The sequence below is a fragment of the Eurosta solidaginis genome, chromosome 2 (assembly GCF_040869045.1).
Source record: "Eurosta solidaginis isolate ZX-2024a chromosome 2, ASM4086904v1, whole genome shotgun sequence".
Taxonomy (NCBI): domain Eukaryota; kingdom Metazoa; phylum Arthropoda; class Insecta; order Diptera; family Tephritidae; genus Eurosta; species Eurosta solidaginis.
The window spans coordinates 25,825,309-25,839,457 of NC_090320.1; the positions used below are offsets into that span (position 1 = coordinate 25,825,309).

A 14,149-nucleotide genomic window follows, 5' to 3' on the forward strand; every position below is an offset into this window, starting at 1 on the left:
TCCCATCACGTGCTTCAAGACATTACAAACCTCTTCTTTTGAGGCAGTGCAGAACTATATTCGAATTAAATGAACCTTTTCGGTATTTGTGTCATGATTTTAACTCTCATTCGAATTCATTTGATATAATGGATTCATTTTTTACTATAAGGAAAACTGTCCTATCTTAACTCGTAACAAAATAAAAATAAAATATTGTATAAAGCAATATGAGCAAAGCTCGCTAATTAAATACATATAAAAATTAATAAATAATTGATATTAGAGAAAAATTGTAAGTTTACAAACGGCGATGGTTACTAGGACATGTTTCTGAATTTCACTTCTCTATCGGTGCACTGATATGAATGTTGGAGATTCGAGTTCAACGCTCAGCTCCCGAAAAGCTAGCTGATGAAGAAGTGAAATTCAGAAACATGTCTTAGTAACCATCGCCGTTTGTAAACTTACAATTTTTCTCTAATATCAATTAAAAATAAAATATAAAAAAAAATCTTTATATGCTAAAAGCGTTAACTTATTTAACAATTTACTATATGTATAATTTTCAACTGTTATGTATATAATACTCAGCTGATGATTTTTATTCTGTAGCTGAGCAGTTTTAGATCTCGGCGCTTAACAAACCCCCGCCTATCAACAACTCGGAAAAAACAAAATCCGTGCGTCATGCGGATGCGCCCCTCGTGTCGGTTGGGCGGGCTTTGGAGGGTATTAATCCGTTGCGTTTATTATTATTAACACCGTTGAGTGGTACATATCGTCGTCGGTTTAATGAAAGCTTGTCTTATTTCGATTAGCCGTTCAAAGCAGCATATCCCAGCTGTATTTATGAACGAGGTTAATCGAGCACAATATATCAGTTGTTGCCCATGGTTTTATTGAAATTAGGGTTTTACCTGTTTATCGTATAACATTTGCCAAGCGTTTAGTTTTATTTTAAGTTAAATTCTATAATTATGTTTATTGTACAACTATTTGCTGTTTGTGTAAATATTAATTTACTACACCAATGTAGACACACACACACAATTCCTTTGCGTTAACAAAGATTTTTTTGCTTCGCTTTCGTTTGGTGTTTTTTATTTCGTTTTTGCTTACCAAGCAAAATGTATTCGGTGTTTGTTTGTTCAACTTAAATCATCACAATTTAATAACTAATAAAGGTAAAAAATAAAAATTACAAAACGAGCGCTACTTAGAACTTAGATTTGCTATGTAGTACGTTCGAGTGCGTTACATATAGAGCAATATAACGCAAATCCATTCCATCCAAACTGGACGAAAAAATTGGAGTTACATACTAAATACCTAAGCCACTACTACGCGCAACCAAGAAATTACCTTACATGCATACAAAATATTGTAGTCAAATCATTATATAATGTCTACCAGTCCAATTTTTTACAGCATTTTGTGTATGGAATTACAGGAATTTCAGACCCGAACCACCTGCATTCGTTCGCTTTAATTGGAAGAGGCAATAAAGCGTCGTAATGCCAAGCCCCACACCACCACCGATTGCACATTTCCGCAAACCAGCTGTAATATAGTAAACAGTGGTTTTATTCGAAATAATTTATAAATATAAATGGCGTATTACTTACCAGTCGACTTGTATAGTAAACCAGTCGCTGTGCCTGCAATGAGCGTATTGATATCATCATCTTCACCACGTACATTTTGCAATAGCACACCAAAAGCTGAATACATAACAGCAAGTGTCCCCAGTGTATTTGCAGTGCCTGAGCCTTGTTTCATTATATGGTTAAGCAATCTTGATGGGGTGTAAAAAATTGTTTGAATATTTTATGCATGAGAAAATATAGTAATCTGGGGATTATTTTTAAAATTATCAAATACTAAATGATTAGATTAGATTATTTATTTATTACGGCCAGAAGCCTAATTAGTAAATTAGAATATAGCTAAGGTTTTACAATATTCATATAATTTTGTTTTAAATACTATTATTTCGTTACAACTTTTTATATCCATAGGCAGATCATTGTAACTTTTCAGACCCTTGCAGAAAATGTTCTGTTGATCAATTTCAGTTCTAAAAAACGGCAATTTGAAATTATGTTTGTTCCTCGTATTTATGTTGTGAGTTTGCTCAACTAATGCTATATTTTTATTTAAATACTCAGGTACATTTCCATGTTTTATATTAAATATGGATTTCATGGAGTGGAAAAAATCTTTTGTTTCACACTTAACGAGTCTAAAGTCTTTAACATGTCAGCCGTTCGTGTATCTCTAGGTTTCTGAAGAATAAATCTCATGCATCTATTTTGAAGCTTTTGGAGTTTGTCTACTTCTTTATCCGATATTATGAATAGAATGGACGGGCAGTACACGAAGTGCGGTTCTATAATTGATTTATATAAAATTATTTTGTACTTTTTTTGAATGTATTTAGTAGTTCTCTGCATGACTCCTATTTTATTAGCAACTTTTTTAGTTGTATAATTTATATGATCTTCAAATTTGAGTTTATTATCAATTATTATTCCCAAGTATTTTATACTATTAACTCTTTGTATGATTTCATCATTTATTTTTAGCTCGGCTATATCATCCTCATTGATATTCCTCCTTGTTATCATCACATATTTAGTTTTATTAATATTTAGTTTCAGTCTATTACCACACAACCATTGATACAAGTTATTTAGTTCATGTTGCATTTTCGCAAGTGCAGTATTAATATTATTTTCACTTATCATAATTAATGCATCATCCGCAAAAAGTCTAATTTCACAACCTTCGATAGCATTGACTATGTCATTTATGTATATAAGAAATAGTATAGGTGCCACGCTTCCCAAGGCAGTCGGTTCTATGCACCGGAGCGACTCGGGATTTTTCCCGACCAAGGACTGCCATTTCAGTGTGACCCCATTTAATTTGTTTCGTCCCTCCCACAAATTGTCATCCTCCCAGCAGCTCCTTGCAGCAGGACTGCTACATATTCTCTTACTCCGGGAAGGTATCGAACCCAATCCGGGTCCGTCTCCTGACCCCGGTCCTGAGAAATGGTTTTGCTGCATTTGCCAGAAAAGAATCTTTTTAGGACGGTCATACTCTGTTCAGTGTGTCTCGTGCAAGGGATGGTTGCATCGGACAGGTTGTTCTGGGCTTGATCCCAAAACCCGACGTCCACGTAACTTTTATAAATCTTTTGTGGCTCCTTGCTGCTCACGCCCAAGGGCGTCCCGTAGTCTACGCCTAAGCGTATCCCCACTACCTTCCAGCAGCTTCGCTGCTCAGCAAGCCACAACAAGTACCCGCTGCTGCTCGCGCCCCACGGCGCCAACAACTCAAACAGCTGGTACCACTCATAACTACTACCTTCGTAGTAGAGCTGGTAGCAATGCTGAGCATCAGCCCCTGCCCCCGTCTTCTTCCCCCCCCCCCCCCCCCCCCCCTCTTTTCTGGCAGCAATCGTGCAGGTCAGGGAAACAGACTCTTAGTCCCTGCCTCCGTTTGCACCGTCTGCCAGCACAGAATATATAGGTTTGCGACATCCGCTCAATGCAGCTCCTGCCTTGGGTGGTGCCACTTTCCTAGATGTTCTGGTCTCCGCGACGGCAACCCCTCGACGGGTTTCATCGCGCCATGTTGCCAGGTCGCAAACCCAAATCATCCGGGTACCCCAATGCTTGCCCAAGGGCGCCCAGTCCCAAGGCCACAACAGCAATTGCGTACTGGCCTTCCACAACCTAGGCTTAGTCACCCCTCACTTACCCCTAGAGTGGCGGCGTCACCCCTCATGCACTTCAGAATTCTGCAGTTCAACTGTAATGGACTAACTGGGAAGATTACGGAGATAGTCGATTTCATGAAGCGGCACAACATCCGCATTGCTGCGATTCAAGAGACTAAACTCACAGCAAGATCTGCATTGCAGACCTGCTCTGGTTATAATGTCCACAGGAAAGACCGCGAGAGCGGAAATGGAGGCGGCCTCGCGTTTTTTATACACCACTCTGTGCAATATCATATATTTGATCCTGGCATCGACCGCAGTGACAATGTCTTAGAACGTCAAGGCCTATCTGTCCGGTCAGGCGATGCAAATCTAGAAATCATCACCATCTACATCCCTCCTGTCACCTGTTGCCCCAGTGGATACCGCCCTAATATCGAGGCCTTACTCACTGGCAACAATCGCATTATCTTAGGCGTTTTCAATGCCCATCACGACCTATGGCATTCAAACTTGCGGGCGGACAGTAGGGGTGAGATGTTGGCGGATCAAATAGACGAAACGACGTTCTGCACAATAAACGGAGACGCCCCCACACGTATGGTAGGAAGCTGTCATAGCTCGCCAGATATCTCAATCGTGAGCGCAGAACTCGTAAACTGCGTCAACTGGCAGCCGATGGTAACATTGGCATCCGACCACCTGCCCATACTTATTTCGTTCGAGCGTACCGCCGACTTCATCGTCACCGAAAAACGCACTTTCATAAACTTCAAAAAAGGAAAGTGGGAAGAATATAAATCTGCAACAGACAGCAGCTTTGCTGCCCTCCCTATCCCGACTGATGCCCGCCAAGGGGAGCGTGCCTTCCGTAAGGTCATTGAATCCGCCTCGGCACATTTCATTCCCGCCGGGAGAATTCCGGAAATCCGGCCCCACTTCCCGGCGGAGGCCGCGAGCTTAGCGAGGGAACGCGACCTTATAAGACAGCTTGATCCAGGCGACCCCAAAATAAGGGATATAAACCAACGCATCAGATTGCTTGTGGACGAACACAAGCGGGCGAAATGGGAAGAGCACCTAAGAGGTTGTAACCTCTCTACCGGTGTAGGTAAACTTTGGTCCACCGTAAAGTCCCTATCGAATCCGACTAAGCACAAAGAAAGTTTCCATCGCCTTTGGCGATAAGGTGCTGTCGGATGCGAAAAAATACGCGAGCGCTTTCTGCCGACAATATATAATGCATCCTACGGTCGACAAAGATAGATGGAGAGCCAATAGACACGCACATAAACACAAACTCAGCGCGTCACCAATTACCATCACCGCTAGAGAGGTTGAGGACGCCATTGGTCGCGCTAAACCATCCAAAGCAGTGGGCCCAGACGGCATAGCCATGCCGATGCTTAAAAACCTAGGGAAAGAGGGTTTCAAATATTTAGCGCATGTCTTCAACCTGTCTCTTTCCACCTTTGTCATACCCGAGAAATGGAAAATGGCCAAGGTGGGCCCGCTACTAAAGCCTGGGAAACCAGCTAACGTAGGTGAGTCATATCCTCCGATATCTCTCCTATCGCCAGTGGCAAAGACGCTTGAAGCCATTTTGCTCCCTTATTTCCAAGCACATTTGCAGCTAGCCCCTCATCAGCATGGCTTCAGAAAACTCCATAGCACTACCTCCGCGCTAAATGTCATTAGCACCCAGATAAATTGCGGTTTGAATCAATATCCCCACCATAGAACAGTACTCGTAGCGTTAGACCTATCAAAAGCTTTTGATACGGTCAACCATGGCTCGTTACTGCAAGACCTGGAAGGGCCACCCTTCCCCCATGTCTTAAAAGGTGGACCGCAAATTATCTGGGTGGCGACCTTATTTACAACATGGACGCCCCAAATGTCGACCATATTGAACATCCACGTCGATGGCACTACGCTACCGACTGTCCTACACCCCAAAATCTTGGGTGTGACGTTTGATCAGGATCTACATTTTGGTGCGCACGCAACCGCAATTGTTCCAAGAATTCAGAGCCGTAATAAAATCCTCAAATCCCTTGCTGGCAGTACCTGGGGAAAAGATAAAGAAACGCTCTTGACCACATACAAAGCCAGCCGATTACGTGCTACGCGTCACCCATATGGTCGCCAAGCCTAAAAACCACCCACTGGAAGAAACTACAGGCCTGCCAAAATACTGCTCTCAGAATCGCCACGGGCTGTCTTCTTATGTCCCCAGAACACCATCTGCATAATGAGGCGAGAATACTCCCCATCAGGGAGAGAAATGAGATGCTGACTAAACAGTTTCTGTTGAATACCCAGAAACCTGGGCATCCCAACAGACATCTGATTGACGAACCAGCACCGCCTATGGGCCTAAGGAGTCATCTCCGTAAGCATTTTGAGGAAATACGGCACCTGAGAACCCAGCCGTATGAAGCGGAAAAACACAAGCAGGTCCTTGGTGAACTCCATAGACAGGCGTCGGACCTTTATGTCGGGAATTGCCCGGTGAATCCAGTACTTGAAGAAAAATATTCAGAACTCGCAGAAGAGGAACGCATACTCCCCAGGGAAACGCGTGTCACTCTTGCTCAACTGCGTTCTGGATACTGTAACAGGTTAAACTCTTACCTATCCAGAATCAACCCCGACATACAAAATGTATGCCCTGCTTGCAATGTGTCCCCACATGACACCAACCATCTCTTTAATTGTAATGTGGAACCAACGCCTCTAACACCCCTTTCCTTATGGTCCACCCCTGTTGAAACGGCAAGTTTCCTTGGACTCCCGTTAGAGGATATTGATGACAATTTGTGATCGGTCGGGGCTATTAGGTGGGGCGAGCATTGCTACAACAACAACAACAACATCGGTCGCGGCTATTAGGTGGGGCGAGCATTGCTACAACAACAACAACAACAACAACAACAACAACAAGTATAGGTGCCAATACTGAGCCTTGAGGTAACCCTATGCGTACCTCTAATTCATCCGACGTCACAGCATTTATAACTGTTTTCTGCTTTCTCTGCTTCAAATAGTTGCGGAACCATTTAAGTTCAATATCAGTTATGCCAATCCGCTGCATTTTTTTTTATTAATATCTCTCTATCCACCGTAAGAGTAAACTCAATGGTTTCAGGCGTTGGACACGGGAACACATTCAAGGAGTAAATAATATATTCATCGAGAAATCAATTCGTGCAATGAAACCATAAACCATCCATCGAATCACATCCTGTTAAAGCACGATACGGCACTTACACTTTTATTTTATTACTTCATTTGTGTTTCCACAATTTCCACGATAGCCTATTCTACTAACCAGATCCTATGGCCTAGAAGGTTTAATGTGGTCATATTAATCGCTCCCGAAAATGTCGGGCTAGTACCTTAATGGTGCTTTGTTACCGAAACGTACCGGCTCGTTATCCAGCAAAGGACCATCAGCATCAATAACACAACAATTCAAAACCATCGGGGAGTGTCTTTATCGTTAATACAACAACACGACGTTTAATGTGGTCATATTAATCGTTCCCGAGAATGTCGAGCTAGTACCTTAATGGTGCTTTGTTACCGGAACGTACCGGGTCGTTATCCAGCAAAGAACCATCAACATCGATAACACTCCCCAAAACCCTCGGGATTTTACTTGACCATGGGCTATTATTGTCAGTGCAAACGTGTTTAATCGCCTCGTCTGACCCTTACAGCCACAAATGGGCGTTTTTGAGCTCCTAAAAAAACGGTGTTTTCTGTAGTCCCATTGATCTTACTTTGTAAGATGTATACCATATGAGACTATAGAAAATTATACTCCTTAATCTATACGTGTGTGGAGTACTTACTGCGTCCGCCGAAGTTTTCCCGTCTGTTTTAATGCTGATGTTACTTGTAGGCCATTATATAATCCAGCAAAACCACCTACCCCCGCACCAATCATTACTGAGCTTCCAATCTGTGAGAATGCCAATTCGAAACGTCCACGTTGTTTATTTGCACCCTCAGGAAATATAAATTCAGGTTGTTGCTGTTGAAGGAAACGCGGGTCGTAGTTTAAATATGGTGATATTGGTGTGCCGAACGCCGTTGTTGCTGATGTCGCACTCGATCGGTTTGGCCGTGTTTCATCTTTAATTCAATAACGTAAGCAGAAAAAATAAAAACCATCACTGATTACATGCAAGGATCCTTACAATAATGTAATTATAGTAAAATTGCGTAATGTAGGCACTGTATACAGCGCCAACGCTTTTATTGTAATTTACCTGCGGTAGATAGGCCCAGCGATAGTGGTTGACTTAAGTAGTCTTCGCTCATTGTTATTTTTGCTGTGATTTATTTGCAGAACTATAATTTTTTATAAAAATGTAACCAATATTTGCCCTACTAAGTATTGAGTGGAATTTTCCCCGTACGTTTTTAACCAGACTGAAATGACAGCAACATATGTTAAGCACATGTACACACAAACTGAACCAAATCGATAACAGAGGTATTCACAGTAAACTGTCGCCTGTCGCTGTTCACACTCAAATCTGAGATCATTGTTTACTATATAGTTTGGCAACTTAAACAGAGGTTATGTTGCGAATAGAGTGGAAGGCAGTGGACTAGGCAGTCGAATGTCATAAAATGAAGGAATGGTGTTCGGAGTTTTTTCGAAATTAAAAAAAAAATTGATAAAAGCTTTAATAAAAATAAAACTACTGTTTTAATAACAACAAAAACGCCTTATATATTCTATGTACATAAATTCGTAAAGATTATCTCACTTTAAAATTTGAGTTAAATAATCTAAAGTTTTGTTTTGAAACTGAGTCGAGAACTGTTCGTGTGAATGTGCGAATTTTCACCGATCAGCTGTTAGTTGCGCTACTTGGTAAAATTTACAATGTCTGAGATACGAAGTACGGAGTCATTGGTGCCGTATGTCGTATCGCTGTATCCGTATCCCTAACGTAATCAGCTGTTTATTGTTACGACGGTAAACCAAAACCCAATTGGTTGGCTACGATACGGTTACGACCTTAGCGGCACCAATAATCGATTGCATTGATTCTCATAAGGTTGGTCGAATCAGCTGTTAAAAGGTTAAGCGCCAAATACATGACACGAACATTTCCGCGAAAATTCCGTAATCTTTATCGCAGCTTTGGCCATACACCATACGAACTTTTGTTACGGTCTGCTGTTATGGTCTACGGTTACGGTCGACTTGGGAACGTTTTCGTGCGAACACACCTCGTGACTGGGGATGGGGCGAAAGTTGCGATACAAAAGTATCGAAACAAAGAAAAGAAAAATTCGGCGATCACTAGCGAAAAAAGCCACGAGTTTCAGGCCGTAGAAACACCAAGAAGGAGTAAAAAATTTTAGAAAAGAAAAGAAAAAGATAGCCACGTGCTTTCCGGCCGGAAAAAAATGCAAGAATTAGCTTTTTACTTGCGCAGTTAATCGGAAATTTTTATAAAACCAAAAAGGTTTATCGTAAAACTAGTCCTATAAGGCGTTATACCAACGAGAAGATTTGTGATTTGCTTCAGCCTAAATTTTGGCGGCCCTGCGAGCATACCAAAAGGATCGTATAACATCTAGGACACAACTTCAACACCAAAGGCGTCAAGCTCAGAGACTGCTTCATTAGCACTATTGCTTACCTCAACGGCACGTCCCCAACTATATTCAACTCATTGCGAAACACCCTCGCGTGCTGTGCACATTTTCAAGAGAGTATTGTTGAAGAACCAAAGGACTGCAACGAGGAACCGCAGGCCGATTCCTTAACCCAACTACCAAAGAATAAACCGGGAAATGCCCAGAAAGTAGGAAGAGTCGATAGCGCAAAGTACCGACACAGTCCATTCCGACAAGCCTCGTTTTTACTCGTCTATTTCGGGGTGGTAATAAACCTTACAACGGTTGTGTGGTGGTGACACAAGCTCCACGTATAGAATATCCAGTTGAAGTAGGTCGGCGTTTCACAGTCACACTTAGTGAGGAAAGTTCTAGTGATTCCGATTCGGATGGCACTAAACTAAATGGTGATGAGAACCCTTGTTATCCGAAGATAAACCCCTTTCTCTACATTTACGAAGTACACTACCACCTTCGGAAAAGCGTCCGACACCACCTCCGCCTCCAGGGCCAGCAGTACGCTGCAGCGTAATATAACGAACGCCAAAATCACCAAGTCATCCAGATCGTAAAGGTCAGCACGAAGTTTTATCGCCACCAGGTTCACTCGATTACCTCGGACCAGAGCGCAACAACCACCAACAGTACCAACACAGCGCGCCATAACCGACAACAGCGACACCTTCACCAGCAACAACAACATCACCAGTAACCACGCCGGCAGAGGCCCATGGTACGTACTCTGGCGGCTATGTAAGTACCAGCAAAGTATAACCTTAGATATAAATAGTTAAAAGAAACTTCTAAGCAGTACTTAGAGAGTTTGTTACAGCCCGGCTAACCCTTTTAACAAGGGTCGATTTTTTTCGTCAAATTTTATTATTGAATATTTGAAATTTTTAGCTTTACAACAAAGGGCATACATTTTTTTATAACATTTTAATAATATATTTTGTTGCTTTAAAATGATTGAAATTAGCTCTATAAATTTTATTCATAATAAGCCGTCTTTATCACGTGAAACGTTTTAGCGATCCATTTTTGGAGCTCAACCATAAATTGTTAGAAAAAAAATTTGCGGCCGCAGCCATTGGTCGATTATGCATGAATTGGCTAAAAGATTTAAACTTTAGTTTTCTTATATCATACAAATACAACATATATATATATATATATATATATACATATGAATCACTATTTCTTGCAATATCGTTCGAACAACAAGAAGAAAATAATATACGTGCATATAATACATAGTGCTATCACAATTTCATCTTTATTGCTTTAATAACAAATTTTCTTAGTACATATTACATATATACTATGCCATTATACCAAATTGATATTTTGTTACACTCAAAAAAATAAGTTCTACTACAACAACATAATAATTTTGTAAGAGAGCCCCAATTATCGGAATTTGTATCCAAACTTTATAGCCCTAAAATATGTTTTGTGAATGAAAAAAAGGGGTATTCAACCAAATTCTTACTTTGTATGTAGTATATTTACTATACATAAGTACATTTAATTACATATTTTTTCTCACACAAAGCGTTTATAACGATAAAAAAAGGGGGAGACATAAATATATGTATAACTTGAAATATTACGAGCAAAAGTAAGAGAAAAGAAAGGAACCCCCAACAGAACAAGCTTAGCCAGACTTAAGTATTCATATTAGATTTCGTTTTCGATTTCGGCCCAATAAAGTGTGAACTGTTGGATCATTTTTTCTTTTTTCTCTCACTTTATATACTACACACACTTACATACATTTTCATAGTGTAAATAGCTATTCGTAGTTCAACATTTTTTTCTTCTCGTTCTAAATTTGTCTTGGGATGATGCTATAAACAGGGATTTTGAGGGTGGGCAAAGCACCGTGCGTCGCAACACCACCCGCGGCGCCCCCTATATATATTCGGCCCTTTTCCCTTTCTTGTACTTTTCAGCTTTTTTTTTGTTCTTTTGAATTTCAGCTTTAGTAACCGGCCGTGTCCGGTTCGGTAATTTTTTTTTGCGTTTGATTTTTTTTTTTGAAGTTTAAATTTTTTGAATGTTAACGGTCTGTCCGTGACATCCGGTTCGGCCGGATGTTGTTTTATTTTGAATTATAAGTTTTGAGTCGTCTCTGCGCTTCTGCCGGTTTGTTTTGAATTTGACAGCTCTTAGTTTTGAAAGGCATGATAGGAACTTTTTTCTGTTTATGGCGCAGGAACAGTAAGGTTGGCTAGGACCCGCCACAGCCGACAATGACTAGCCACTGTGCACCAACACATCATGCCGACCGCCTTCCTTACTGCTTCCACTGTAAATGCGATTCCATAACACATTAGTTCTCTTTCAGACAGCGATGAATACGGACAACAATTGTGCTGCAGCAATATTGCTCGCTGTGGCAATTAAGGGTACAATAATCTTTGCTTTTTACTTGCCACAATGATGGCAAAGATGTATACATTTCAATAAATTCACTCAGACATTTTTTATTGTCCATTTTACTTTTCCGCGCACGTCTGTTCCGTTCAGAAATTACTACGATTATGAGCTATTTCGCCTTACACGCACGAACAGTTCACGCAAATGTTCGCCAAAAATTAAAATATTTTGATTTTTGGCGAACATTTGCGCGAACTGGCAAACACCACCATAAACGACAGAAAAGGTCGCAGAAACATGACATAACGGGAATGTTCGCGGAAATGTTCATGTAGTGTATTTGGCGCTTTACCGATACGGTTACCGATAAAGCACCAATGTCTCCAGCTTTATGAGAATCAATGCAATCGATTATTGGTGCCGCTAAGGTCGTAACCGTATCGTAGCCAATCAATTGGTTTTTGGTTTAAGCGGGAGTCATTGGTGCCGTATGTCGTATCGCTGTAGTCGTATCCCTAACGTAATCAGCTGTTTATCGTTACGACGGTTAACCAAAAACCAATTGGTTGGCTACGATACGGTTAGGACCTTAGCGGCACCAATAATCGATTGCATTGATTCTCATAAGGTTGGTCGAATCAGCTGTTAAGCTGGAGACATTGGTGCTTTATCGGTAACCGTATCGGTAACCTTTTAACAGCTGATTCGACCAACCTTATGAGAATCAATGCAATCGATTATTGGTGCCGCTAAAGCCGGAGTCATTGGTGCCGTATGCCGTATCGCTGTATCCGTTTCCCTAACGTAATCAGCTGTTTATCGTTACGACGGTAAACCAAAACCCAATTGGTTGGCTACGATACGGTTACGACCTTAGCGGCACCAATAATCGATTGCATTGATTCTCATAAGGTTGGTCGAATCAGCTGTTAAAAGGTTACCGATACGGTTACCGATAAAGCATCAATGTCTCCAGCTTAAGGTCGTAACCGTATCGTAGCCAACCAACTGGGTTTTGGTTTACCGTCGTAACGATAAACAGCTGATTACGTTAGGGATACGGATACAGCGATACGACATACGGCACCAATGACTCCGGCTTTAAAAGGTTACCGATAAAGCACCAATGTCTCCAGCTTAAGTCAATAAGTGAAATTTCCCTAAATTCGTTACAATATATTTAACTTGAGGTGCTGGCAGAGCGCCAGACTGAAGCGTAAGTTTTTAACTATTTTCTTAGGCAAGATGCACACGAGGCTACGCGCCATAGACGCGTACAAGATATTTCATATAGATACAATTTCTCTACGCCTCAAGATCTGCACACGAAGCTACTTTGGAACGTCGCTACAAAAAGCAAACAATTATTGAAAAAATAAAAAATTAAATTTCTTTAGCTATATACGTCCCCGAAACCAAAGGAAAATAGGTATTAAACGTTCTTTGCATCCCCGTGTATTTGTAAATTATGAAAGGCAATTTTAAACCACCGCAGAGTAGAGAATAAGGTGATTTCTAGTTTCCAACACTTTTTTGCCTTTTAAACGCTTCAACAATGTCTAACCAAGCTGTTGTGGTGTTTAATCTTCTTTTTGCTTTGGTAATATACCTTTCACGCACTTTTATTAACTAAAGCGTTATGTCATGTTTCTGTGACCTTTTCTGTCGTGTATGGTGGTGTTTGCCAATTCGCGCAAATGTTCGCCAAAAATCAAAATATTTTAATTTTTGGCGAACATTTGCGCGAACTGTTCGTGCGTGTATGGCGAAATAGCTCATAATTTCTGAACGGAACAGACGTGCGCGGAAAAGTAAAATGGACAATAAAAAATTTCTGAGTGAATTTATTGAAATGTATAAATCTTTGCCATCATTGTGGCAAGTAAAAAGCAAAGATTATTGTAATAGAATTAAAAAGAATAATGATTATGCGACTTTAATCGAAAAATTAAAAGAAGTAGATCCTGATGCCACAAAGGATACAGTTATAAAAAAATAAGTAGTTTGGGGCGCAATTGCTGTCAAAAATTTTAAGTCTTCAAAGCTATTGCCACTAGCTAGAAAGCGCAAAGTTAAAGCAAGGCGGTGATGAGGGGGAATCGCTTCTCTCATTATTGTATCCCGTTTCGTTATGAGTGGCAAAATTTTTTTGTAAAAGTTGGTCAAATGTTGCCTTGCTCATACGAACGTAATTTTTAAAATCATTTTGTGACGTGAATTCCAGTTATTTAATAAGCTCACTTTGTCCAAGAACTGCTCGTTTTTTAAACCATTCTTTGCACCAAATTCTTTTTTTTGCGATCTTCTCTCTTTTTTTACGCTTAATTGCCACAGCGAGCAATATTGCTGCAGCACAATTGTTGTCCGTATTCATCGCTGTCTGAAAGAGAACTAATGTTCGGCCAA

At 40.7% G+C, this 14,149-nt stretch overlaps 1 protein-coding gene across 1 annotated transcript; it reads right to left on the reverse strand.

Moving 5' to 3' along the window:
• Nucleotides 1-893: 893 nt before the first annotated feature.
• Tim23 (translocase of inner mitochondrial membrane 23) lies at nucleotides 894-8,206 on the reverse strand. Its single transcript, XM_067764699.1, has 4 exons — nucleotides 7,993-8,206; nucleotides 7,573-7,855; nucleotides 1,608-1,777; nucleotides 894-1,542 (listed from the first exon to the last, which is right to left on the reverse strand). Exons 1-4 carry the CDS (start codon nucleotides 8,042-8,044, stop codon nucleotides 1,427-1,429), a joined length of 621 nt encoding a protein of 206 aa, XP_067620800.1. The 5' UTR covers nucleotides 8,045-8,206; the 3' UTR covers nucleotides 894-1,426.
• Between the last annotated feature and the right edge of the window lie 5,943 nt (nucleotides 8,207-14,149).